This window comes from Phaenicophaeus curvirostris, chromosome 21, assembly GCF_032191515.1.
Source record: "Phaenicophaeus curvirostris isolate KB17595 chromosome 21, BPBGC_Pcur_1.0, whole genome shotgun sequence".
Classification (NCBI taxonomy): domain Eukaryota; kingdom Metazoa; phylum Chordata; class Aves; order Cuculiformes; family Cuculidae; genus Phaenicophaeus; species Phaenicophaeus curvirostris.
In genome coordinates this window covers 12,323,393-12,349,761 of record NC_091412.1, presented here as the reverse complement: position 1 = coordinate 12,349,761, position 26,369 = coordinate 12,323,393, and the positions used below count along the sequence as shown (strand labels likewise).

Below are 26,369 nucleotides of genomic sequence, written 5' to 3'. Positions count from 1 at the left end.
AACCATCGCACCAGACACTGCTGGGTCTGTATTTTCTCAGTGGTACATCATTTCCAAAGCAATATGAATTATTAAAATTTTAACAACATTAAACTCACACGTGTACCTTTAATCTGAGCCTGTCAAAGGTGTGGTTTTGGGGTTGAACGCACAGAGCCTTTCAGTCCAGCATTTTAAAACTGGAGCATAGTGCTGTCTGGACGCCCTCTATGTAAAGTCTACAGCAGTGGAGAAGTTCTTTATGAGCTCCCTTAATCATTCTGCAGCAACTTCTCTTCCGTGACTCAACGCCCCAGTTGCATCCGTCTGGGGGAGCCCGTTTCTTTCTCTCGTTTCGGTGTTCCCGCGGCTCCTGGGCTGCACGGGGCAGGGAGGCATCACTCTGCCGCGGGCTGAGCACAGCACTGCAGACACTGACCGACAGCTCCACGGCCAGACCTACTGATCGGAAACGCTCACCTCGAGGCCTTCGCCCCGGTTTTGTGACCAGACGCGGCCGTTGCGCTCACGCGCGGCTCGTGTTGCTCGTGTTCAGCTCGTTGAGAAGAGGGCACCCGCCCGCCGCTCTGGGACAGACGCGCCCGGTGAAGCCATCTCTGCCCCTCCTGCCTCTCGGCCCCTCAGCTCCGCCACCAACGGGGACACCACGGGCCGGGCCCTCGCGACGCCGCCTCAGCCCGAGCTGCGAGGGAGAACGGGGCCGGAGCGGCCTCAGCCGCGCACGAGGCGGGGAGGCGCGCGCGGCGCATGCGCGCGGCGGTGGCGGGAACTGCGCGCGCCGCGGGTTGCTGGGTGGGGGGGAACGGCGCGCGCCGCGGGGCGGGGGGAGCCGCGCGCGACGCTGGCGGGAACGGCGCGCGCCGCCGGGGGGGGGGGGGGGAGCTGCGCGCGGCGGTGGCGGGAACGGCGCGCGCCGCGGGTTGCTGGGTGGGGGGGAACGGCGCGCGCCGCGGGGCGGGGGGAGCCGCGCGCGACGCTGGCGGGAACGGCGCGCGCCGCCGGTGGGGGGGGAAGCTGCGCGCGACGCTGGCGGGAACGGCGCGCGCCGCGGGGGCGGGGGGGGAGCCGCGCGCGCCGCCGGCCGGGCGGAAGGGGCGTTGCGCGCAGGCGCCGATCGGTCAGACACCGCGGCCTGGAGCGGCCCGGGCTGAGGGCGGGATGGCGGCCTCGTGAGCACCGCGGTGAGCGCGCGCTGGGGCCGGCTGGAGGGGAGGGGTGGGGTGGGAGGGGCAGAGCCGGGGCGGGGGGCGGCCCCGGGGTTGGGGGCCTCGGGGGGCGGCCCCGGGGCTGGGGGGCTCGGCGGGCCGCGGGGCGGGGGTTTGTCGGTCGCTCAGCGTGTCCCTCCGCAGCCGGATGCCCGCGGGCGCCCGCGCGCTCTGGCAGGCGTTGCGGCTGCTCGGGAGTCGCTCGGCGGCGTCGCCCCTCGCCCCGCCGCCCCCGCCGCCCCCGCCCCGCGCGCTGTCCCGGGCCGCCGACATGGCCGAGCAGCGCTACTGCGTGGACTACGCCAAGCGCGGCACGGCCGGCTGCAAGAAGTGCAAGGAGAAGATCGTGAAGGGAATGGTGCGCATCGGGAAGATCGTGCCCAACCCCTTCACCGAGTCCGGCGGGGACATGAAGGAGTGGTACCACGTCAAGTGCATGTTTGAGAAGCTGGACAAGGCCCGCGCCACCACCAAGAAAATCGAAGACATCACGGACCTGGAGGGATGGGAGGAGCTACAAGACGGGGAAAAGGAATTGATCAACAAGCACATCTCGGGTGAGACGCCAAGCAGTGCCTGGGTTACTCTTTTACTTTACCTGTTTCCACGGTGTGGCCGCACTTGGAACAGAGTCCTTGCTGGTGCAGCCGCGTGGCCTGGTGACACAGCAGGTGGCACAGCTCGGGGCTGTGTCTCAGCTTCATAGGAAAGGGATGTAGTTGTCCCTTGTGCAACAGCAATTAATTAGTCACAATTGACTATGGAGAGGGTCTAAGTGGTTTAATCCACATGCAGACACAACCAGATAGATCCCAGGAGGAATGGTCAGTTATTTTCCATTTTCAGGTTTTCTTCATGATCTTTATTACATTGTGTAGTATTTTGCTATCTTAAAAAAATGCCCCTACATTTTTTCTCCTCCGTCCCAAGTTCTTTTCAGACTCATTTGTTGCTGTGTATCTTACATGATGTGTTGAGGGATGTATGAGATGATTTCTGACTTCTGGTTTGAACCTTGCTCTTTCACAGAAGCGAATTCCAAGGCTGGAAGTACACCGAAGAAAAAAGTGATTGTCCAAGCTAAGCTCACCGCCACAGGACAACTGACCACAAAAGATCCATTGGCTCTCATCACTCCATCACCAAAGAAGTTCTCTGGCTTCACAGGTAGAATTTAAACTGATTCTGGAAAGTTCTTTTCTCTTACTATCTCTGCTCAGATCTTTGTCTATAGAAGGTGGTTTAGTTTTAATTACTTCTAAAAATCTGGTTTGCCCAATAAGCAACTACTTGTGTCTTTTATGCAGCCAAGCCAACGAATTTGGAAGATGGCTCTGCAAGTTCTTCCCACAAGTCCAGCCTATCTGCAAAAAAATGTGATCCGAAGCACAAAGACTGCTTGCTGCGGGAGTTCAGAAAGCTCTGTGCCATGGTAGCTGAAAAGCCTAGCTATAATGTGAAAACGCAGATCATCCAGGATTTTCTGAAGAAGGGATCTGGAGGAGGTATGGTTCCTGCTTGGTGTTCTCAGCATGTGGCAGCCCTCTCAAAATTAACCTCAAAGTATTACTTCAAAAGCAAGAGTGAAATAAAAATCGATCACTGTGTAGTCCAAGCTATACGGTGTGATGATTTCTGGGCTATGGAGATAATATTTGCAAGGTGAACTGTTTATCTAAATAACCAATTCAGATACAAATGTCTCAGTTTGGGACTGTGGAAGAGGTTTGTAGGTCCCGCCAAACTTAAGGCTGAGATCACATTTGGAGGACAGTTGTGGGTGTTTCCTCTGAGGACTCTCCGTTCATGGGAAGCAGGATAGCATGGCAGAAAGGGGAAGCCTCAGCTGCAGATTTTTTTGTCTTGGGATCTTGCTAGCAGGCACAACAGCCAGAGCCTCTGAGGGAAAATAAAGTTTGGCAGTTGCTGATGGGCTGTGCTTTCTTCCCAGATGGCTTTCATGGTGACATGTACCTGACCATTAAGCTACTGCTACCAGGCGTCATTAAAATTGTTTACAACTTGAATGATAAGCAGATTGTAAAGCTGTTCAGCAGGATTTTTAACTGCAGCCAAGAAGAAATGGTCCGGGACCTGGAACAGGTGAGAACAGACTGCAGTCTCTTCATTCCTGCTGTTTGGACCCGTGGTAGGGAATTCTGTAATGGTTTTTAATTCATCTGAAAGATCGTTAGCTTGACTATTGGAGTGGGTGTTGGTTTTTTTTTTTTGCTTTAGCAGTTTTTATATCACTTTCTGCCATCTGGAACATTTAGAAAATAATGCTTGAACAGAAAGCAAGATATGAGTTCATATGAATTCACCTGCAAAACTTTAGACAGCAAGATTAAAATATTTAGGCAAGTTGGGTTGCATCTGCTTTGCCTAAACTGCTTTGTCTTGCATGTTCCTGTGTAACTGATTTATATTACTTTTTTAGTAACATGATGTATCAAAACCTGCTATTCAATTAACAGCTCTGTTGCTGAGAGCTTAAGTTAGTTCATACAATTAAGTTGCACTCATACAATTGCATTTAATTCCTGTGCACAGGAGTTGGTAATTGATTACAGATGCTTCTGATTCATTCCAAGAGTGAGAAAACGGGTGAATTAGATAATGAGGCTGATTCTTTCACCTCTGTTTATTGTCTTGGTGTATGCTGCCTTCTAGTGACGTCACTAGACTGTTTCAGATCCTTAGATTTATGAGTGGATTAATCCTAAGGAAATAAAGGGTCTGCGATTCTGCAGTGGTGAAAAATAGAGCAATGAGATGATACTGGTACTCTCGCATACATTTTTTTTTTCCCCCCGCAAATGAAACAGTTGAGAAGCTTTATTCTGTATCATGGCAGCTATTTTCTAACATTTGTTTCCAATTCCTTCATGCAATCCCAGCATCATTCCTGTGCTCCACCTCACTTACTGGAACCATGGTGAATCCCCAGTGGTGTCCCTGTTCTCTAGCCATAGCTCTGATCCACACCCTTGTTTTGCTTTTGGAGACAGGGAGATGTTTCCGAGACCATACGCCTCTTCTTTGAACAGAGCAAGTCTTGTCCTCCAGCAGCCAAAAGTCTCTTGACCATCCAAGAGGTGGATGAATTCCTAATCCAGCTATCAAAGCTTACCAAGGAGGATGACCAGCAAAGTGTGCTGCAACACATCACTCGCAGGTAAGGGAAGTAGTAAATGGCCTCTGAAGGTTTACCCTAAAACTAGGAGTAGTTATCTATGTTTCGCAAGCTGGAACAGGTGACAATCTAGTCAAAAGCCATGAAGACTGAATTTACCACCATAAGACTCGGTGGTTTGATTAAGACATCGACTGCTGACCAGCAGTGGAGCACGTTGATGGCTCCTGTTCTTGCCGGAAAATACCATCCTTGCCTGTTGTGATACTGTTCAGTCAGCAGTAAAGAAGTGGCTTGTAGAACTACCTTAATGGTATTTAGTTGTTAATTACATTGCTGGTCTTGGGTATGTTGGGAAAAACCTTCAGGGCATTTAGACATGTTGAAGATTCTTAGTCTGGCTCAGTTTGTGTTGATCTCAGGCTGAGGATGTTACTATCACTTACTCTTGATGCATTGAATTCTGGAAGGTACATCAGCACTGAGGCAGAATTAATCCTGGCATTCAAACAGAAAGATGCTAAAAAGCCTTTTGGATATTCTCTTGTGCCTCTGCGATGTCACTAGTAACATGTCCTTTTTGAGTTTAAACCTTACAGAAGGGAAGGAGCTTTTGTTGAGAGGCCTGGATCAGTTTCTGGTTTTGTGCTCAAAAGTAGTTCAGGTAAATGTTTGCCACTTCTGAATCTTCTCTCGCATTTCAGATGTACAGGCAACGACCTGAAATGCATCATCAGGCTAATTAAGCATGACTTGAAAATGAATGCTGGAGCAAAGCATGTGTAAGTCTTACCTTTTCTTGTGAGATAAAACCAGAAGTGGGCATTAGCTTCATAAGGCAGGTGCAGCAGACCTGGGGTTGATCTGTTTCCCTCCTTTCCTCAATTTGTTAAAGGTTGGATGCTTTGGATCCCAATGCTTATGAGGCATTCAAAGCATCACGCAACCTCCAGGATGTGGTAGAGCGAGTCCTGAAGAACCAGCAGGAGGCTGCGGAGACACCGGGTCTGAAGCGAACCCTCAGCGTGCAGGCCTCCCTGATGACGCCGGTGCAGCCTATGCTGGTAACGTTGGCTCCTCTGTAGGGTGACCTTCAGCCATTCTCCTGCGTACTGTCGGACACACTCGCTTTTCAGAATCAGTAGATCAATAAGTAACTGCGTGTAGTATGGGATAAGAGATTCTGCAGTGCTGATTTTTGTGTTTATACCATTTTATACAGTCTTTCCTACTAAGAGGCCAGTATTGAATGGACTCAGTACTTGCAGCTTCAGTGGCACTTGCAGGAGCTAAAATCCTGACTTGCTTTTAGTCCAGAAGTGACTTTCTTTTTAGTTTGCTGTTAGTTGATCCTTTGTCTGGAAATAGTGTAGGCATATTGGATTAGAGATGCAAATATGAATAAATCAGAGTTAAACATTTACTTCACGGCTAAAGACCCTCCTACAAAAGGCACAGTATTTATATGTTGAAGTATTTGGAGGAGGTTAACACTGAGAAGCTGTAATTATCTGGACATATGCAGGTCATTCTAAGTAAATTAGTAACTAAGGAAGACAAACTGATTGTCAAAGACCCTGTAAAGAAAGATCCACAAAGGAATTGGTAGTTTGTTCATGAAGTTAGGTGAAAGTAGCTTTATTTTTAAATGTATTGGCTGAGTTTGAAACTTCTCCCTCCACCTTTCTAAGGCTGAAGCCTGCAAGTCAATTGAGTATGCCATGAAGAAGTGCCCGAATGGCATGTACGCAGAAATCAAATATGATGGTGAGCGGGTGCAGGTCCATAAAAACGGAGATCACTTCAGCTATTTCAGCAGAAGCCTCAAACCCGTCCTCCCTCACAAAGTAAGTGCCTATAAACTCTCTCTTCTGTCATGTCGGCTCTTCTATAAACACAGCCAAATTTCAAAGCAGTTTCTGCAGGCAAGGAGGATTCTGTTTTAGGCTTTTTGTAATTTGTGTAGCTAATTGCAATCTGGAAAACCAGCGCTTGATAGAATTGCAGTCTAGGAGCTTGAAACTACAGCTAACCTTAGAGTCCTCCTTGTGCACAATTTTTGGGGAGGCTTGATGCCAGCTGGGTGACTTAGCTGTATTTGTTGGAGACTCATTTTTCTATTTGAAGACTGTGCTCTCTGTACTATAGTTGAAAATAAAGCTATGGCACAGGCCTGGGACACTGCTGGAGGAAATATCTGCACTGGTGTGAGTCTTATCTCTTCAGCCAATAGACATCTCTTTTCTTTTCTTCCCAAGGTAGCCCATTTTAAGGACTTCATCCCTCAGGCTTTCCCTGGTGGGCAGAGTATGATCCTGGATTCAGAAGTTCTTCTGATTGACAACAAAACTGGCAAACCGCTTCCTTTTGGGACTCTGGGTGTGCACAAGGTGAAAAAAAAAACCAAAAAAACAACTAGATCCTTTGTGGTGCTTGGAGGTGGTTATTCTGCTGACTCAAACACACAACTGTGCAGTCTGTTAACGCAGCGTAATTTAGGAGCTCTGGTGCTACCTAGAGCACTTGGGAAAGGGAGAAGATCCCAGAGAAGGCTGATACTAATGACACAGCACTGCTCTAATGCAATAGTTTTGATATTAATCTGATCACTAGCAGGGCAGTAAGTAAACTTCAGCCTCAGATAAATACTAAAAAACCCTTAGAAAACATTGTGATTCTGTCATTGCTTATTGCCACTTGAGCAATGTATGGTGGACTGGAAGACCACAGCGCTGCAAAGAATGTTTAGTCCATATGAATGTTATGTTGTGCTTGTGTCCAGACTAAATGGGAGTGAGGAAGAGGCCAGTAAAATGAAAATTAGATTAAGTGCCTTAGCTTAAAGTAGCTGTTAGTTTGAAGTGATAGATATTACGTTGCCCAAAGTCATTAACATTTGTGGCATTATTTTCCCAACATTATAAAATTAGTATATTTTCTTAGTTGGTGCTTTGACACATTCAGTTTAAACCTTAGTTCTTGGAATGTTCCTGTCTTTTAGAAGAGCCTAAGCTTATTAGAACTCTAAAAGGTTATGGAGATTAAAATGCACCCTTTTGTTTCTATTATTCTTCTAAAACTCCATATTGCTGCTTGCTATGACTGTAAGTTTCTTTTAATCAATCTTAACTGTCTTTCAGAAAGCTGCTTTCCAAGATGCCAACGTTTGCTTGTTTGTGTTCGACTGCATCTATTTCAATGACATCAGCCTGATGGACAGGCAAGTGTCCTGCACCTTGGGAGAGCAGCCTGACCAGTTTCCTGGTGTGAACGTGCCGTGCCACTATAGGGCAACCAGCTCACACCAGCTGTTATCATAGCATGGGAGAACTCTCGCTGCACTTAAGAGTTCTGCTGTGGTGCTCTGTCTCACTCTGCGGTTCCAAAATACAGGGAATGACTGTGTTTCAACTGAACTCGGTGTGATTCAGAACCCAGCTCATCTTATGTCCTCTGGTATTAAATGTACTCTTAACACAAAATTTCTGTTTTATAACTTACTCCCTGGAGGAACGTAAGAATTGATTGTGCTTTCTGGAACTTTGTAGGATAAATCACTTAAGTGGCTTTTCTCAGTGTTCACATAATGTACTTCATGTTGAAATTGCTTGCTTGGCCTTAATTATCCATTCCCTGCTTCAGGCCTCTCTGTGAACGTCGGAAGTTTCTCCACGATAACATGGTTGAAATCCCCAACCGGATCCTCTTCTCTGAGATGAAGCACGTCACGGTGAGTTCAGTGTTAGACTGTGGTGATCCCGTGGGTTGCACTCTGGGCACTTCACTTCTCCTTTACCACATGGCCCTTTTTATGATGAAGGCTGCAAATTTGGCAGTGACCTGCCTGTCAGAGTGGTTCTACTTCTGGTCTGTGCATGAGACTTCTTGAGCCAGCATTGTTCAAGAGGGGGCTGTGCCTGTGCTCCCATCTTGTCTCTGCTGCAGCCACTTCAGTGTAGTCTGAAGTTGCACATCTTTTTTGGCTTCTTACTGATTTTGTAGGCATTCTGACATTAACGTGATTGGGAGGAGCTACAGCCTGTTTTAACCTGATCTGCGCTGTGCAATGCTTTGTTGGTGAGAGAAGACTGACAGAGGACTGAAAGGAGCTAGGCTGGTTCCAGTAACCAAGCAACTTCAAGTGCCACCGTATTGTAGCCCTGACACATCCTGAGTGCTAAAAACTGCATCTAGACAGCAGCATGCTCAGTTCTTCCTCTGATTGTCATGCACAAGCCCTATGTCCCATTATTTTTCTCCACTGCTACTGATGTCTTTAGTACCTTGGTTTTAGTGGAGAATGCATGGACATTTTCGGGCAGAGAAAGCATTTTGGGAAGAAGAAAAGAGCAAAGTTCCCCAGGCAGTTGGATAGAGAAGTAAGCAGGCACAGCCAAGAAAATGTGATTTTGCATGTACGTGGCATCCTGGGGATACCAGTCAGTGTGGCTACCTTACTTCTGAAGAGTACTTTTTAAGTAACCAATGCTTCTCTTCTTGGGACATCTTTGCAGCTTAGTCCCTGGATGTGCAGCAAGGAGAATGCGCGTGGAACTCTCCTTGGAAAAAGTTTCATGAAATTACCTGTTCATCTCTCTGCAATTTCTCTGGGTTTAATGCATCACCTCTCCAAATGCAAGGCCTGAAGACTGCTGCCCTTTGACACTCTTGAGCTTACCGCAACTCCTTTCTTTTTCAGAAAGCTTCAGATCTGGCAGATATGATCACCCGAGTTATCCGTGAGGGACTGGAGGGACTGGTGTTGAAAGATATAAAGGCAAGTTCACACTTAGGCTCTCCTGGTGTGTGCTGGGAATCTGGGAGTAACTAATGACGAGGTCTGTGGATGAAGCACACCGGGCTGAGCATCCTTGAAATGCCTAGATTTTGTAGATGGTGACATCCAGCCTAAGTTGTTTCTCATATATCGGGGCACAGCTGTGCTCCTATACTGCTAAGCAAGGTAAAAGCAAAGGGTAAAAGCAAGGGCTGTTTGAGGAGAGTGCTGTCCACCAGGCAATCTCATTTCTGACTTGGGGTTTCTTGCCTCATTTTGCACAGAGTCATTATGAACCAGGGAAGCGACACTGGCTGAAAGTGAAAAAGGACTACCTCAATGAGGGGGCGATGGCTGACACAGCAGACCTGGTGGTGCTGGGAGCTTTCTATGGACAAGGCAGTAAAGGCAAGTCCCTGGAGCTGACTCAAGTCGGAGATCTGTCAGTTGAGAAAACTCACAATGCTTTTCCTCTCCAGGCCCACTGCAGCATTCAGTCTCCTACTAGAATGAGACGCAGCAGTCAGTCACTGCTGCAGCTCAGGTGCCAGGCTGTGAGCTCACTGTGGGTTAGCTGGCACAGCAAAGCCTTAGGCCTTGGGCTGGGCTCCTACTGCGTGTAGAGGCTGTTCAGCTTCATATATGGGAGCTGATGCACTGAATCCATCACAGCCCCAAATCTGCTGTGTCTTGGTTCATTACTTGGCTTTTTTGAAAAGCTGTGGCTTGTCCTGTTGAAGATGTGACCCATCATGCTCTCCCGTCCTGCAGGTGGGATGATGTCCATCTTCCTCATGGGCTGCTATGATCCTAAGAGTGAGAAGTGGTGCACAGTGACCAAGTGTTCAGGTGGCCATGACGATGCCACCTTGGCACGTCTGCAAACAGAGCTGGATATGGTGAAGATCAGCAAGGTGAGAGGGGCTCAGAGAGGGGCTCTGGCAGAGCGTGATCAACCAAAGGCTCAGCAAAGAACTTGGTAAAATCCACCTTCCTGCTGAGCGGCAGCTGAGGTGCTGGCAGAACGCAGAACTGAAGTGTTCTGCATGGAATAATGAGAGGCACTGCTCTAACACAGGTGAGATGTAGGTGCAGCCAGCTCCTGAGGTGGCTTCTACTGAGACACTGAGTGGGAAGCCAGGCACCATCTGTTCCCTGACAATACTAAGTTTTAATGGGAAGAGCAGAGCAAGCACTATGTCTGGCACAGTGCTATGGGGGAAGGCAGTCGCTAGATGGGGCTAAGGGAGAGAGTCTCCAGTCAGAGTTGTCTTGTGGCTGGATAATCTGACTTGTCGGAATTCTCACAAGAAGTGAGACTTGTTTAGGTGAGGCATCTTACTTTTCAGAACTTGACAAATGAGGAGAGTTGAATTTCAATATTTACTTGACATCCTAAAGGCCATTTGTATTGAGGTTACAGAACCTTCAAAAATGTGTAGTTCAATGTGAGTCACAATTGGGGCAAGAGTGTTGTAGTTTTTCATATAGAATGGCAGTAATTGGGAGCTGTGTTACAGGTAACTCTTGTGATGCTCTAGATCAGAGAAACTGCTGCAGATCTCTGTACCCCGTGCTGCAGGCTGAAGCCAGTTTCCACCCACATAAAGGCAAAGTAATGCCTATGTACTAATCTACATCTTCCAGCAACTCTTCTGTAGGAATAGGTTCATATATGGTCATAAGTGCTATCATTTTGGTTTTGTGTTTTTAATTAATAGGATCCTAGTAAAATTCCAAAGTGGCTGAAGATTAACAAAATCTACTATCCAGACTTCATTGTCCCCGACCCAAAGGTAAGTGCTGTCATAGTCATTTAACTGTTTTCCTGCCCTGACACAGCGATCTGCTGCACTTCAATTTAAGCATAGGTTTTTGTCTCTGAAACTTTTAGTGGCTTTAGGGCCAACAGCTTCATGAAGAAGTCATACCTGCAGTGCTTCTTGGAAATATTTTTGCACATTAAATCCCTTCCAGAAGTGAACTTGCTTTAAATTTGAGGCATGAAGAGTCTGACTTAAAACAGTTGAAGCACAACCATAACCCAGCAGTCGCTGTTGTTTCCTGAAATTATTCAGTATGCTTTGTGCCACATATAGCTGGTAGAAGAGGAGTTATTTAGAACTTGGCATTGTATATCAGCTGAGGATGTCTGACTCACTGAAAAAAGTAGGTGACTGAGAAGGTCAGCTTGTGAATATGGAACTGTCTGCTGAGTGGGAAGGGAGGTTGTTGTAGAGGTGCAGGAATACAGGTATATCAGTTAGTTCATGAGAGAACACAGAGTGTAACATGACTTCCTTGATCCTGTATTTAGAAAGCCCCAGTGTGGGAGATCACGGGGGCAGAATTCTCTAAAGCCGAAGCCCACACTGCAGATGGGATCTCCATTCGCTTCCCTCGCTGCACTCGTATTCGAGATGACAAAGACTGGAAGACAGCCACCAACCTCCAGCAGCTGAAGGTGAGTTAATGCCATGTGTGCACCGTGCATGAGAAGTTCTGACAGCAGTCTCTTCAAAAAGATCCTTAAGCTGCTGTGTGGTGCACAGGAAAGTCTGTGCTAGCAACAGGTTGCGTCAGCTCTCGTAACAGCTATCACAGTGAAAGAGTGCCCATTATTCTCTTTTGTTTATGGCTATTTGGTCTCCCATGAGTTGCTGAGATTGGGGGAGCATCTGGGAAGCGCACTCTGCCTGGTTCCAGAGCACAGACATGGCTTTGTGCCAGGACCATGGGGCTGCACACACCCCACACAGCTTCTTTGCCTCCTTTGCTCACTGCCGTCCACAGCATCGAGTCAGCTGTGGATGAGCTCTTGTTCTTGTTGGGGCTGTTTTCCCACTCCCTGCAGGGCTGCTGGCAGCAGATACGAGCACTTGTGCCACTGAAGCACAGAGTGACTCAGCCCACCTACTGCCCAGTCTTTCTGGCTCCCTGTGCAGGCAGGGGAGACAAAGGTGAAATAGTGTCCTCAGACAGCCTGTTCCCTGAGGAAGCAGTGGGTGTCATTCATGCTTCAGGCTAGGAACCCATGCTCTGAAGGGCTTGTCTGTCTTGCTCTGCAGCAGATGATGTGAATGTGGCTTTTGGTGCCTCCCTGTGTGGCTTCCCATAATGTAGGGCAGATGGGTGAAAAACAGAGTTTGGGTGGAAATGGAGTTGATGGGAACATGGCTACAAAGAGGTGCAGGAAGAACAAGCACAGCAGCAAACACTTTGAGAGGGAAACAAAGAAGAAACCATGTGTTCCAGCTCATATCTAATGCCGGAGGTCTCGCTGCGGCTAAAGGCAGTGCTTTGTTTCTGGGGGGACAGGAGCTGTACCAGCTCTCCAAAGAGAAGGCTGACTTCAGTGTTGTTGCTGGGGAAGAGGAGGAGTCCACGGCTGGCAGCAGTGGAGAGAATGAGGGAAATTCCAGGTCTTCTACACCACACAGTGCTATTAAATCACCCCCATGCAAGTCACCTGCGAAAGCCCAGAAGCCAGAAGGTAAAAAGGGGCAAGGAGCCTGGGAGCCTTGGGGATGTTCTCTGCATTTGGTGCAGGCCGGCTTTGGGTCTCTGCCTTCTGTCAGGTACTGGATACTTTCACATGCACGCCAGGGTAATGAGCCGAGCTGTTTGGACCCTTGGTTTAGCCAGTGCTTTGTCACCGGGGAGGAACTTGTAGGAATGTCTAAGCAGTCTCAAAAAGCTGGTGTGGTGACAGCAAGGAGGGAAGTTGCACAGCAACATTCTGGAGATGAGGGCAGGAGGATGCCCCACACCATTCACATTTGAAAAACGTGTCTTACTAGTTACATGCTAATTCATGGATTTTCCAGGCTGAGGGGGGGAACAGCCTTTTCCCTTTTACTCCCTTCTCCCCCCACTTTAATGCACAACCAGTATCTACAGAGCACGAATGACATTTTCATTTTTAGAGAGCAAAGCAGTCACTGAGTCCCCCAAAAAATCAGAGGAGAAACGAGGGGAGAAGAGAAAAGCATCTGAGATGGATGGCAATGAAAAAAAGGTATGGTCAGCTGGACAGCAGCCACTCAGGGGTGGGAGGAAGCTGAGGCAGTTTCATTGGTCTGTTCACTTGCCTTCCATCTGGAACAGTCTTTGAGCTCTTCTAACAGCAGCACCCTAAATTAAAGTGAAATGTAAAGGCAGAAATAGCAGCAACAAGTCCCCTCATAAAGGAAATAGGCGGCTGCAGCTCTCTCCTGGCTGCAGAGCTGACATAATTCGGTTTGTGATGCTACAGGCCAGTATACTCTGTTCACCCACCAGCAATGTTCTGCTCCACAAAGCCTTGTATTGCTGAACAGCTACTCTTCCGAGTGCAACATACAGAAGAGGTGGGAGCTATGAAGGGAGGGAACTGTCCTTTCTAGCCCAATGTGCAGCAGATTGTAGGAGGCACTAAGAACTGCTGAGCTGTTAATTTCCCAGTAAGCTCAAGCAGCTATTGTGATGCAAACAGCCCGTCCTCTCCTAGGGTTTTACACTCCTACTTTTCCTAAGAAGATTGTGCATGTAAAGACAAAGACAGTAGACCATGTTTACTGGCCCACAGCAGCAGCACTAAGGGGGCACGGGGTAATAACTTCAGCTGTAACATGTGGCTCTCAGAGGAGCTGTATGGGGGCTGCATTATGTATGGTTTAATGGCAGGTCCAAAGAGCATGGTTATTTGGCATGGGATTAGAACAAGAACTTCCGCAACTGTAAATGACGCACTCATGCCTCAAAGAATCCAGTGTTCTTTGCAGCCCAACCCACACTTCTTCTCCTCTCATGTTATGCAGGTGCTGCTGGACATCTTCACTGGGGTGAAGCTGTACCTTTCACCCTCTGTGAAAGACTTTGACAAAATCCGGCGGTACTTCATTGCATATGATGGTGATCTGGTGTCAGAGTTTGACGCAGCCTCAGCAACGCATATTATAGGGAACATTGATGAGAACCCTGGTGCTAAGCGCGTGTCTCCTAATTGGATCTGGAAATGCATCCGGAAACGGAGACTGGTAGCCCCATGCTAGCACTACAGGGCAGCTGACCACTCCCGGCACAAGAGTTCCTTGAAGGCAACAGCTGAGAACTAGGTAGGTGGAAGAAAGGGTGAGATTCCTCTGTGGAGACTTGAAGAGAAATAAGAAGCCTGAGTCCACCAGAGGCAGTTATAAAGATCTACAGCAACCATATGGAATTAATTAAAAGAACTCTCTGAGGAACTGTCATTACTGAATCAGTTTTTCTGCTCATAACGTAGGGCCCTTGGGTTTTTAAAGTTTGGGTATTTTTATAGATAAAAGAAATAAAACTGGAGCAGTTTCTTCTCTGCTGTCAGGACTTATTTCCCAAAGGTTCTTCTCTGCCTGGACAGGAAAACAGACCCTAAATATATGAAACTACTGGCTGTATTGCTAGGAACACTTTGCTGCCTCGTTACAGTTTGTGTCCTTCTCCTGGCTCAACTGTTCTTCCTCATCTTTTAACATTCAGCACAGGTTTGTATCCAGCACCAGTTCACACCTCTGCCAGGGATGTCATATTCATATGAGGACACCAAATACACTCCTGTTACAGCAACTCCTGTAGCATTATCCATCCTGTTGGAGTGTTTGCTTCTCTCAGATGTGTTGCTCACATGTTCTGCCACTCATGTTTCAACAAGTAGAAGCTGAAGAAGGAGCTCTTGACAAAGCTGTTTAAAACTGTTGTCAGTACTTGAGTATTAATGAAATAAGGAAGATGAGTTTTCGAAATGGGAATTCATTTTAACTATTCTGCAAATGATGTGCATTTGTTGAACGCTGGGAGGAGGCCAAGTACATGTGGACACTGTGAAAGAAAACATGAGCTGACCAGTTACTGATTCCCTTGATGTCAGGGGGCCAGAATGCACTCCCCCCTTCTTCACAAAGTTACCACTGTACTGCTAAAAAGGTTGTGTTTTCAGTTAACTTTTTTCCTTCAGCCTGTAATGATATTTAAGCATCTGCTGTCCCAACCATTTTCCAGCTGGAAGTTAAGAAGTAGCTGTAGGATCTCAGCTTTCTCCTGGCTTGTCGGCATCAGTCAGAAACAAGGTTAACTAAATCACAGTTCAACTTTATTATAAAATTATAAACCAAACTTCTGTACCAAAACTAGTAAGCATAACCATCGTAGTACCAAGAAGATTTAATAGAGAATAATGTGCCATTTCAAGTATAATATTAACTTTCACAATATTTAAACTATGTACAGTGTAGAGAAAGCACATAAATATTTCCATTTATTAGTTCAGATCATTATATTCCTTTGGATCATAATTCTGTTTCCTCCAGATTCTGATTTTCCTTTTGCAAGGGAAACACTGTAGTCAGGGGAGGAGGAAACAAGTAAAAAGTCTCCTCTCTTCAAAAAGCAACTTTGCAGGCTTGGGGAGAACGTCTTCACGTTCCTAAAGTGTCACGCATTCATCTGCAACTTGATTAGCTGCTGTGGAAAATAAGCATAACCCTCTACACGCAAGAGAACCTCTGTCCACAGGGGAATGATATTCTTCCTGCTAAATTTCCCCAGCCCTGAGTTTATTGGAAAAGGTGACAAGATGGATTTTCACAGTGAATTTAATGAATGAGGCTGTTCAATGCTATGTGTGTTCTTGCACTTGCAGGGCACCAAGGGAAAAACAGGCCAGTTAGGATTTTCCCGAGCCAGGCTTCCAAATGAACACACTGGCTGGGAGGAAAGCTCTAAGGGCTTGTGGCTGTCACGTGTCAGCCCACTGAATCTCCTGTCCCGCCTCACAAGCAGAAAGAGCACAGCATAAATTGCTTTTGATTAGCAGCCTGAATGTAACACGGCTGTAAAACAGAGCAAAGAGGAGGATGAGGGTAAGCTGATGGGTAAACAGAAGCATCTGCAACAGTGGTTCTTGTCTTACTGACTCCAGGGAGCCAATTTGTGTTCTTCCACACCCCCTCTAAAAAGAATGTTGCCTGTACTCTAATAGAAATGTGAAGCAATGACATCCTTACTGCTTTTCAGCTCTGTGTTCTCACTAAGCCCTCTAAAAGACTTGAGCCTTAGATTCAAGCTCCTCAATCAAATGAAGTCAAGTCAGTGTTAAAACAATTGCAGGCATGTACTATAAGGAAGGTTGTGAAGTTAAAGGAACCAGCAACAGTCAAACCAGGAATCTCCCTCTGGCTGGCACATAAACAGAATGCCACCACCATGCAAGGTAAGGCTGCAGGTTTCAAAGTCCCACTCCCCTTCCATTTTCAATAATACAAAGTCCATCTTCAAGTAAAGTGATAATTTTTCCACAAGGGCACTAGGCTAGAATTATGCTTAATCTGAATAAGAAAACTGGAGGCAGCCTGCCTGTCCTGCAAGCATAAGAATTTAACATTTAATTAAAAAGAACAAACAAAAAAACCCCCTGCAAATTAACAAGCACAGTAAAGTTTTTCTCTTTGAAAATAAAGTTGTTGCTGGGTGCACAGCCTAAGCAGCAAAACAAGTGTCACATTGAGACCCCAGTCCACATTAGTTTAATATTCGGGGAAAAATGCAAAGCCTCTGAATCCGATCCTTGTGGTGGAAAGCCCAGCATCCATCTGTCCCCACACTGGTGGATCGGGTTATTCTAGAATGCAGGGCATCAATGATACCTGTGTCTGCTGCTGGCAAGAAGCTCCCAGGGGTCTAGGCACTGTGGTGTAAAGCACGACAGCAGGAAGAGCAGCACAGCCAAGCCAGGCTTGAGTAAGAGCAATTCTCTCCCAACTTCCTCCTTCCCTCACTTCCAGTGGGGTCCACATGCTCATCTCTGACCTACCTATCCATAGGTATTTGACCATTTCTTTAGCAGTAGATGAGGCTTTAAGGCGTCACCAGTCTTCCTTACCCATGCTCAGGACTTGAAGACGTGGACAGCCCTTATCACGTACTGCCTGCATATGGGGCATTCACTCATCCGCTTCCCGCACTTGGTACAAGTGACCATGTGGCCGCATTCCAGCAGGACACAGTCAATGGCTGCATCCATGCAGATCTTGCAGAGGTTGTCCTCCGTGCGAGGGAGCCCGGCCCCACCTGAAGAAATGAGACCACTTTGCAAGAGACAAGGAAAGGTTCTGCGTACAGTCCAAGAGATGGCTTTACTGAAGGGCTTCCTAATGTATTTCTGCACACTGAAGGTCTGACACAATCCCCCTTGTGTATACACTAGCAGTGTGGTTTAACCCAGCAGGCAGCCAGAACAACCCCACAGCCCTTTGCTCGCTACTCCGCAGCGGGATTGGGGAGAGAATTGGGGAAAGAAGGCAAAACTCGTGGGCTGAGACAAAGATGGCTTAATGGGACAGCCGAGAGCAATAACCAAATTGTACAAGAGCGTACAGCACAAGTGATGCGCGGTGCCCACTGACAGGTGCCCAGCCCACTCTCCCAGTTCAGACACTGAGCACAGCGTCAGATCTTATGGAATACTCCAGTTCATGGCAGCTCTCCTGACTGTGCCCTCTCCCAGCTTCTTGCTGGCACAGGGCAAGAAGCTGACAAGTCCTTGACCAGTGCAAGCACTAAAACATCACTGTGTCATCAACATTTTCATTCTAAATCCAAAACACAGCACTACACCAGCTACTAGGAAGAAAATTATTCCAGCCAAACCCAGTGTGGCTCTGCCTGCTGCACCAGCTGGCAAGGAGCACAAAGTTCCAGCTTTTGCACAGTATTTTCTGTGTGATGAAAACAACTACCACTGAGATTGTTAGCAATGAGGTGTGTGACGCAATGTGAAAAATGTCACTTACCAGTTTGATCATCAGTGTCAGAAACTGCAACACAAGAAGAGAATTATTTGGCACGTATAAGAAGCTAGAAAAAAACTTCCTACAGCACTGCTGTTGCGCAGGTAAATGCCTTGAAGGCAGGTCCCTAAACCCAAACTACTTTGTGGTGATCCCCACACAGAGTGCCGAGATGATTCTCTGATCAGAACAGGTTGTTCACTGGCAAGAAACTTTCTCTTTTGCTGGGCTTACACAACAGCCAACGCTCTACAAAGATAAGGGATGATCTAAAGCGACCTCTGTCTTTAAGGCAGCCTTGGAACCAACACAGTGTTTGGCTTCCTGGAACTACACTTCCAGCAGCCCTTTGTGCTAGTTCCTTTGGTGTTCCCCTCACCAATATTGCTGAGCACAGCTGAGACACACACAGGCAGCAGTAATTAAAAGAAAGGGTAAATTCTATCAAAAGCACAAGATAGAATGAAAGCAGAACATAAAACCAAAGCAGGGCATGTTTCCTGCTTCTTACCTAGATGTTGAAGGTCTTTCTCTTTATAAAGACGAGTCACCCTCTCCATCAGCTCCCACTTTTCACAGCAGCCTTTGTAGTTGACAAAGTTGCGAGCAAGAATTTCCTTCAGCTGTCGCACAGAGAGTGCATTTATGTCTCCAATGCTTGTCAGGTCGGAGAGAGAAGCCTTCCTCCCCTGCACCAGGTTATCTTCTGAGTCAGTAGACTAAAAGGGAACAAAGACAGAATTATACTTGCTGTGAACACCTAGCACTACAACTTAAATCAACCTTCAACATATGCACTAGCAGGAACTCCTATTTGGATGTACACAGGACTGATTACTTTGTGAATTCCTCTATGAGAAACACAAACCATAGAGTAGAAATAAATAATTTGTATTTATTACAGTGTCCAAGTGACACCAGGTATTTCTGTATGCGAAGGCCAAGATAATGCTAAAGAAAGGAGCTGACTGAGCCTGCCAGGGGTCAGTCTGAATTACTGTTTCACCACCCATCTCTCTGCAGGAATGATTCTGTGGTGTCAAGTAAGGCCTAGAAAACCGAGTATTCCTTGTCATTCCAACACACAAACCTGTGTCTCCTCCTCTGCCGGTGCTTCTGCTGCATTCTCAACTCCTGTCATATCGACTTGGTTTGGAGGCACGTAACCATTTGCCTAGAAGAGGACATAAACTTTCATTAACAGCATCTCTCTGTGTCCAAAGGGCAATGATCTCAACAGTTCAGAACTGCAAACCATGCCCCACTGGAAGAATGAACTGCAGCACAAGGTAAAAGTGAGGCACGTTTGCAGAAGATTATTTCTTGTGCAGCACTTGTAAAAACAAAGAAACTTCAAACAAGTAAAACTTTTTAAACTTAAGTGCAGTACCTGACCCTTTAAAGCCCTGCTTTATTTAAACCCTGACAGAATACTTGTACAGTAAGACTCCACAGGATGCTCTTGTGAGGCCGGATCAGAAGACCAAATGTATACAGGTGACTATATATGCAATCCTCCACTGATGTGTTGCAGTGCGACATGGTGTGATATCGCAGCTCTGACATCACAGCAGCTCTCAGTGCAAAGCTCTGTGTAAGACCCCTCTAACACAGCTCGCAGGCGACAGGTCATCTTCAAAGTAACCAGACACAAACACCTCCTCCAGTCCATTCTGGACTAGACAAATAGGAGATGCTAAGTGAAGGACCAGCAGCAACAAAGGTGGAGAACGAGAAGGGGAAGTTGCTATGAGTGAGATGAAGGGAACTGCAGGGTAATTCTAACCAACCTCCCCTCAGGAGCTGCCATTCCCCTCTGACGTTTCCCTGCTGACAAAGGACACTGTAACGTTACCTTCCTACTCATGTATGTGGTGACTTGTTCATACGTACAAAGCAAAAGAATAACAATCATGATAAAAGAGGTCAAACTGCAGTAGGATGTCACACAAGTAGAGACAAGAAGCTGAAACATGTCATGGAACAGTAAGGGAAGACCACATAAATGAATGTGCTGGCAAAAAATGGAATGTCAATATCCAGAAAAACAGAGAATTAAAAGGTCTTTTAATGACCTTTAAGAAATTACCTCCCTGGAAAAACCTTCTCCAGGACCACGTACATCTGCTGAGGAAGCAGAGGGGACAATGCTTTCACAGCTCTGGTGCCCAGGAACTACACACACACCTATTCACTGCGTAATAGCACTGGGAGCAGATGTCAAACACTGAGTAAACATCCCATACCAGATAGCAGAAAGACAAAGAAAGCAAAGTCAATAAAACATAATTAAGCTCGAATGCCCCTGACAAGGTTCGTCAGAACTGCAGGGTTCATCACGAACTGAAGACTTAAGAGCATTGATCCAAGCACAGAAGACATCAAACAACTCGCCTATCTCACAATCATCTTTCTTATCAGTTTCAGTTCAAAACTGCTTTAAACTGTGCTTGCTGTCTTGCACACGAATGATAACCATTTCATCTAACATCTAGGTACATTTGTCAAAGTTGTCAGCATCCATGCACAAGATAGATCTGTGCGCCAGCACCAACATCCAGTACCACAGGAACCAGTCACTGCAGCACCCAGTGGCGATGGCAAGCGTGAACCAGAGCACCAGAGAAAGCACATCTCAAAGTAGAGATGTTCTCAGAGTGAATGTTCAATATATTCAGCACTGTTCACCAAATGAAGTTCCGTTAGTGTGTAAAGAGACTAGCACAATGCTGCTGATAGCTGGGCAGTGCTACACAGCAAGGCAGTGTGAAATAATTCAGCTTACTCTCCTAATTATTCTGTAAGAAAGTGCAGGCTTCTACCTTCAAAGTTAAAACCAAACCTGAGCAGAGCAGGTATAAAATGCAACTGAAGTATTTTATCATCTGAACACAAGCCCCTTTGCTTTATAAGCAGGCACCTTTAGCATAAAACTTTTTTGGCACATTATCTACTCGGAAAACCTCATGCAAAACCTTAGATCTAATCCAAAACCAGAGATGAATAAGTTTACAAGAGCTGCTTCTGGCTAGAGACCGTACCTGCTGATGTTCCTGAGCTAGTGAACTTGAGATGGTATCTGCAGACACTGGAGACACGTCATGTGAGGTAGAAGATGCTTGGCTGGTTGGTGGGAGAATCACAAAGTCTTGCTGTCCAGAGGCACTAGTATTAAATGGATTTGTTCTTATCTGATCTTCCTGGGTAATTACAGGCTGCTGGCCAAGAATCAGAAATACCAGGTCCTCCTTTTCACGACACAACTCTGTGGAAATCTCACGAAGTGCCAGGTAGTCTCGCAGATCCTTCACCTTCATCTTTATCAACTCTTCCCGCTGAAAAGCTGTGGCTCGGAAACGCTGGCATAGATGGCAGAGAGGAGGACTGCCTTCAGACTGGTTTGAGCAGGATGTACAAAAATTCTTCTTACAGTCCAAGCAGATGTGCTGGTAAAGAGAAGGGAACAGACTCAAATTGGTTCACCATGACCTGAGACAGTGGCGCACACACCACAGGCAGTGTTCCCCTGCCATATGGAAGCCAAAGCGGCAGCCTCTGCATAGTCAAAGCCTTCTGATTTAGGAAAGTGACTCACGCTCCTCGGTGAGGAATAAGAGTGATTCCATGGGCAGATCTCTAGATTCCTCACAAAGCAGCACTGTTAACACTCCACTGATCCAGAATGAAATCCTCTATCCTTAAACAATTCACTGCAATGACAGGAGGTTTCTGCACCTTATTCTAGACCTGTTCATCCAGTTTAAACTAGACATCAAATCAGGAGATATTTACAAGGTAGCAGGCTTTAAAACAAATTACAGCCAGCTGTGCACTGCTTTATAAAACAATTCAATATTGCTCTGTGCACTAAGGAAGTTCTAGCACTGCAGGGAATTACTTCAAGCATTTCTCTATTCCATACATTTAATACTTGCTACAAGTGATTCCCCCCCACCCCGTTTTTATTTCCTACAATTTGTTGCAATCACTAAATTAATCTTTTTTTCACCATAACAGGAAAAGGAAACAGCAAGGCTTACAGCGTCTGACAGACATCAAAGAATCCGGCATTTATTTTTGGAGCAAAAATAGCCAGTTTATTCTGAAAACAGTCCACCCACTAGACAGAAAGTGTTGGAAGTTTTGGAAACGTTAGGCCCCAGATGTTTCAAAACCATAAAGATTCAGTTCTGTTGTTTAACATTTATGTTTTGTACTGTTCTGGTCTCATCACTCAGGGCTCAATTTTCAGAAGTTCCAAGCACTCACAGTCCATGTTGAATTCTGCAGAAACTTGACTGTTCAGCACTTTGTAAACTCAAATTCTACATTTCCCAATAGGAATAGCAGCAGAACAGCCACATTATGCACTCTTTAGAAAGTCCTGAGGGAAGAAAGAACTGGTTTTAGTGCTGGTTGAAAATGTTAATTCCCAGTCTCCAAGATGACAAGCATCTCTGAAATCCTGACATTCTAACCTTTCAGAGCTATGCAAGGAAAAATACAGGTGCAGGGTTGGAGAAGCAACATGTATAAAACTCAGAGAAAAATATTATTAATTGCATCTGGTGATTAAAGAACATTTTTAACTTCACCGTTTAAAGAAGAAGGTTTTTCCATGTTGTAAAAGCTGTAAATATAGTACTTGCTTTCATAAGCTCCTTCCGATCCCCTTTATAGCCTGGCAGCCCCCTTGCCACCTCTTACAATCATAAATGACAGACTTCTCATTTAGACCCTGTAATAGACTGATAGTGACAGTCAGTGGAAAGAATCCCCACTTCCTGCCTAGGCATTTAAAGACATGAAAATTTCTATGACAGAGAGAATTTCTGGTCATGGAAACTTGAAACTGCATCTCAGAATTGCTGTTTGGGGCGCTGCCAGGCAAAAGTGATTGTCAGCAATTCAAAAGCAAGACAGGAAGGGGAATTCCCACAAACCATCCAGTTTTCAGATGTCTTCCTTAACTTGGCCATTATAAAAAACTTTAGTATGTAACTTAGTGTTTTAGCCTACAATTGAAGGAGCAATCCAGTTCCTCAGGAAATCTGCGCGGCAGAGGCAGCAAATACTGTCTAGGTGTGCGTCCACAGTGGGAGAAGAAACGCCCCATGAAGACAGAGCAACAGAAAATAACCCCACTGACATTTCCCTCTCTCAATCACCCGTCTCTGACAGGGGAGCAACTAGAAGAACTGAGGGGAAAACCCCCAACATGAAACAGCTCTGCTTTCCTCTGGCAGGGGAAGGCCTCCCCCATGCTCTGCAGGCTGCTGGCCTGGCTCCAAAGGAAACCACTGCATGGCCAGGAACTTTCCACCCAGAACCCCTAACTTGAATACTTGCACGTTTAGGTATCAGCTAAGCGAGCATAGTGCTAGGGCTGTGTTATCCAACAAGTTTTGGCAAGCAATTAACAGTAATAACATGAGTCTGCCTTAATTTTCAAATGATACAGTTGAGAAATCAAAACAAAAGCAGGCATGTCTCTGGCTATCAGCTCACGATTCCTGAGCCTGTATCTGAACATTAGGTATTTAAAGCCACACAGAAGCTGCCTGCTGCATCTCAGCATCGAGCAGCTTTCACAGCTGCAATGCTTCTGCTGAACTCTGACTGAACGGGCAATAGCTGAAGACATCAGTCTCTTCAGAATGATTTGTTTAAATGTTGTAAATTAAAACCTGTTACTAAGAGGTCAGATTGCTTTTGAATGACTTTTACTAACTGGTAGCACAAGCACAGAATGGTCAGAGTGAAACACTTTAAATCTGAAGCCTGCCCAGAACAGAAGCTGTTCCTGGTTGGAAGCTCTTAACAGCTCATCGCTCAGAGACACCCGGAAGGGGCTCTGGTACACTTGGCTCTTCTCTGCATACAGGATAAAATGAAAACATGCCAACATTCAAGCTTTCACTACAGCTACCGTTGTATGGCGTTTTTTCTTACCGTTTCTCAGCTATGTGCCAGCATCCATTGGTAAAATGTGCAAGACAGACAAATTTATTATTCCTCATCTAAGCTAAAAGGACTGTGGCCAAAACTCACTGTAATTTCTAAGTTCTCACATTACTAAGTTCAGTAACATGCTATGTGTAAGACAGTTCTTAAGTCAGAGAGTTTGGCCTCTAAACAACTTTCCTCACTAAAACATTTTTCAAGCAGCATTATAGGAATCACCATTCCCAAATAACATGTCACACAGGGTTTGCTGCCTAACTAACAATCTTGTGGCAACAATTCTTTTGGCATCTATATGCTCATGAATAAAGCACACAAACAAGATAGGATGGACTCAGTTTTCACTTGTTTGCTGGGATTTTGGGGTTGAGGTTTTTTGCATCGAATTTCAGCAGTTCAACACGCCTGACTGACACAGCGTATTAGTTTCAGCAACAACAGTTTGGAAAAGAGAGATGCAGTTCTTCCTTTACTGAAAGCACAGATTACTAAAGTTCTTGCCATACTTTTTTTGAAGTGCATGTTTTTAAATAACAAATTAAAAAATTCATACTCAAGTTAATGCTCCTTTAAATGACTGCAAGCAGTTTGGCTTCCCTCTTTCAGCACCCTGGAAAAGTCAAGCCTGTCGAAGGTTAACTACCACATTTCCAGTCATCTTTAACTACATCTGCTAATCGTGTAAGAATGACTAAAGACACTGAAGCAAAGGTAAGCTGCCTTTTCCCATATGGTATGCCCTCAAATCAGAGGCCCTAATGCACATCCATTTCTCTTCAAATTGGGTTTTCATGATTAAACGGAAGTCAGACAGCTGATTGCAGTCAAACTGAACACTGCCCTGAGCCAGTGGTGCCAGAGAAGGAGTGTGTGACTCACTTTCCTGGAGGAGCTGTCGAAGTGCAGCCCACAGGCTTTGCAGTTGTGCTCAGAGCCTGTGGGAGACGGGTAGGAGCTGTACCCGGGGTTGGAATAGGCTTGGGCTCTGGCTCCTGCTGGTGGCTGCGGCTGCATCTCTTCAGGTGAGCCATCCAGACAAAACCAATTGCAACAGCTTGCCCACATAGTACCTGCAAGTGGGAAAGAGACACGTTAGGAATGACATGGGAAACGCTCTGTCAGATAAAGTGAGAACAGAGCATAAAATGCGTGTTTACATTTCCCACCAGCAATTCACTTTTGATGGTGCATTTGTAAGTTTTAATCTCTCCTTTAACCTACAAGCATCTGCCAATCTCCTCACCCAGTCCAGCACAGTGTGCCTCTAGTGAGAAAGCGCCAAGTACAGGATAGTTATTACTGAATTTCTTAGAGTTAAGAGATTAGAGCAAAGATGATGGAATTTCTGTTCTAGCTAGCTGTACGAGACTCTACAATTGAGTTTGCTATAACAGGCTCTCTCTATTCCATGTAAGCCACAATGCACTGACTTCGGGTTTTGTGCATTGGGAAAAGTAAACAGAAGCACATAATAGCTCAGTGTGGTGGTTTTCTTTTTTACAACCTAAATAACGATATATATACACTTACCTAAACTCCTAACAGGCCAGTGCAAAATGCACAGTTCTGGCTCCTCCAAGGCTGCCCATGCAGCAGTATTCCAGAAACACTGCTACAGACTTGGGTTCGGGAGGCTACAAAGAAATCCGAACTCATCTGGGCACTCAGTTTCTTGAGCACACACTGTATGTCAGCACTTACTGGTAAACAGAACACAAATCCCTCCTCCGCATTTCTGTGTTCCCACTATACTACGGACTATGTTTCTTCTATGTCTTAAAAATCAGGTCCATCACCGATTTTACAAATTTCTGGAAGTAAAACCTCTCTCAGCTACACACCAATTCATTTCTTCCACCTCAGTAAGTATTGCTGCTGTCAAACTCCACATTCCCAAGGGAAGGGAGCTGTTAGGAGGCCCAAAGGTTGCTCAGTGTCATATACTAATGCCTGTGGGGTTTTTATAAGCTCTGTGAAGTCTTTTGGGTTGATGTGCTTGCACTGGGAAGCTTTTGCAGTTTGGTGCAGTTCCAGTATCCATAGCTTTAGTGGCATCTTTAATCCTTTCAAAATCTAGCTGAAGTTGGCTCATCAAAGTCATTGCTGTCCCTGCGTGGACACATGCCTTTCAAAATCACAATGGAGAGCTTACCAACAAACTCTGCCCTGCAGGCTCAGCAGACTGTAACATTTAAGTGAAAATCGACAGATCCATGACATGATAAACAATTCCCAGTATAACTGGTACGCACAATGCTGTAGTGTAAATTCCAGTTAGAGCAGCAACTAGATCTCTAATAACAGAACAGTGAGAGCCAAAAGGGAGCCCCAGCAACCTGCTGATAGAACAGGGGTGGACAAAGGCACGGCAGAGAGAAAGGCACAGGACTATTATTGCAGATATCTGTGATATCAAAGACACCAAATGCTGATTCTATGAAACACTGAAAATCATAACGCTAAAGCAGCATCACTATGGTCTCCAG

General features: G+C 46.1%; 2 protein-coding genes across 6 annotated transcripts in view; one reads left to right on the top strand and one right to left on the bottom strand.

Annotated features, from left to right (window-relative positions):
• Positions 1 to 1,173: 1,173 nt before the first annotated feature.
• Positions 1,174 to 14,349, top strand: LIG3 (DNA ligase 3). Its single transcript, XM_069874072.1, has 20 exons — positions 1,174 to 1,181; positions 1,350 to 1,762; positions 2,235 to 2,372; positions 2,513 to 2,710; positions 3,157 to 3,308; positions 4,217 to 4,383; positions 5,046 to 5,123; positions 5,237 to 5,405; positions 6,033 to 6,188; positions 6,600 to 6,731; positions 7,482 to 7,561; positions 7,984 to 8,071; positions 9,041 to 9,118; positions 9,403 to 9,526; positions 9,890 to 10,032; positions 10,840 to 10,914; positions 11,436 to 11,582; positions 12,437 to 12,611; positions 13,045 to 13,136; positions 13,918 to 14,349. Exons 2-20 carry the CDS (start codon positions 1,354 to 1,356, stop codon positions 14,149 to 14,151), a joined length of 2,835 nt encoding a protein of 944 aa, XP_069730173.1. The 5' UTR covers positions 1,174 to 1,181; positions 1,350 to 1,353; the 3' UTR covers positions 14,152 to 14,349.
• An 862-nt stretch (positions 14,350 to 15,211) lies between these two features.
• The window catches only part of RFFL (ring finger and FYVE like domain containing E3 ubiquitin protein ligase), a 26,101-nt gene continuing 14,943 nt past the window's right edge, over positions 15,212 to 26,369 (bottom strand). For all 5 annotated transcript variants that reach the window (XM_069874077.1, XM_069874078.1, XM_069874075.1 and 2 more), the window contains 6 exons: positions 24,763 to 24,953; positions 20,961 to 21,365; positions 19,010 to 19,093; positions 18,431 to 18,638; positions 17,923 to 17,946; positions 15,212 to 17,200 (listed from right to left, as the gene is read on the bottom strand). In XM_069874077.1, coding sequence (XP_069730178.1) covers positions 17,019 to 17,200; positions 17,923 to 17,946; positions 18,431 to 18,638; positions 19,010 to 19,093; positions 20,961 to 21,365; positions 24,763 to 24,948 — 1,089 coding nt within the window. In that variant the 5' untranslated portion in view covers positions 24,949 to 24,953 and the 3' untranslated portion in view covers positions 15,212 to 17,018. The remainder of the gene's footprint in view (positions 17,201 to 17,922; positions 17,947 to 18,430; positions 18,639 to 19,009; positions 19,094 to 20,960; positions 21,366 to 24,762; positions 24,954 to 26,369) is intronic.

Bases quoted from the DNA above. Each gene is read 5' to 3' on its own strand.
- LIG3 (XM_069874072.1), top strand. From the start codon at position 1,354: ATGCCCGCGGGCGCCCGCGCGCTCTGGCAGGCGTTGCGGCTGCTCGGG. The intron at 3,309-4,216 runs GTGAGAACAGAC...TTTTGGAGACAG, and splicing joins TGGTCCGGGACCTGGAACAG to GGAGATGTTTCCGAGACCAT. The intron at 13,137-13,917 runs GTATGGTCAGCT...CATGTTATGCAG, and splicing joins TGGATGGCAATGAAAAAAAG to GTGCTGCTGGACATCTTCAC.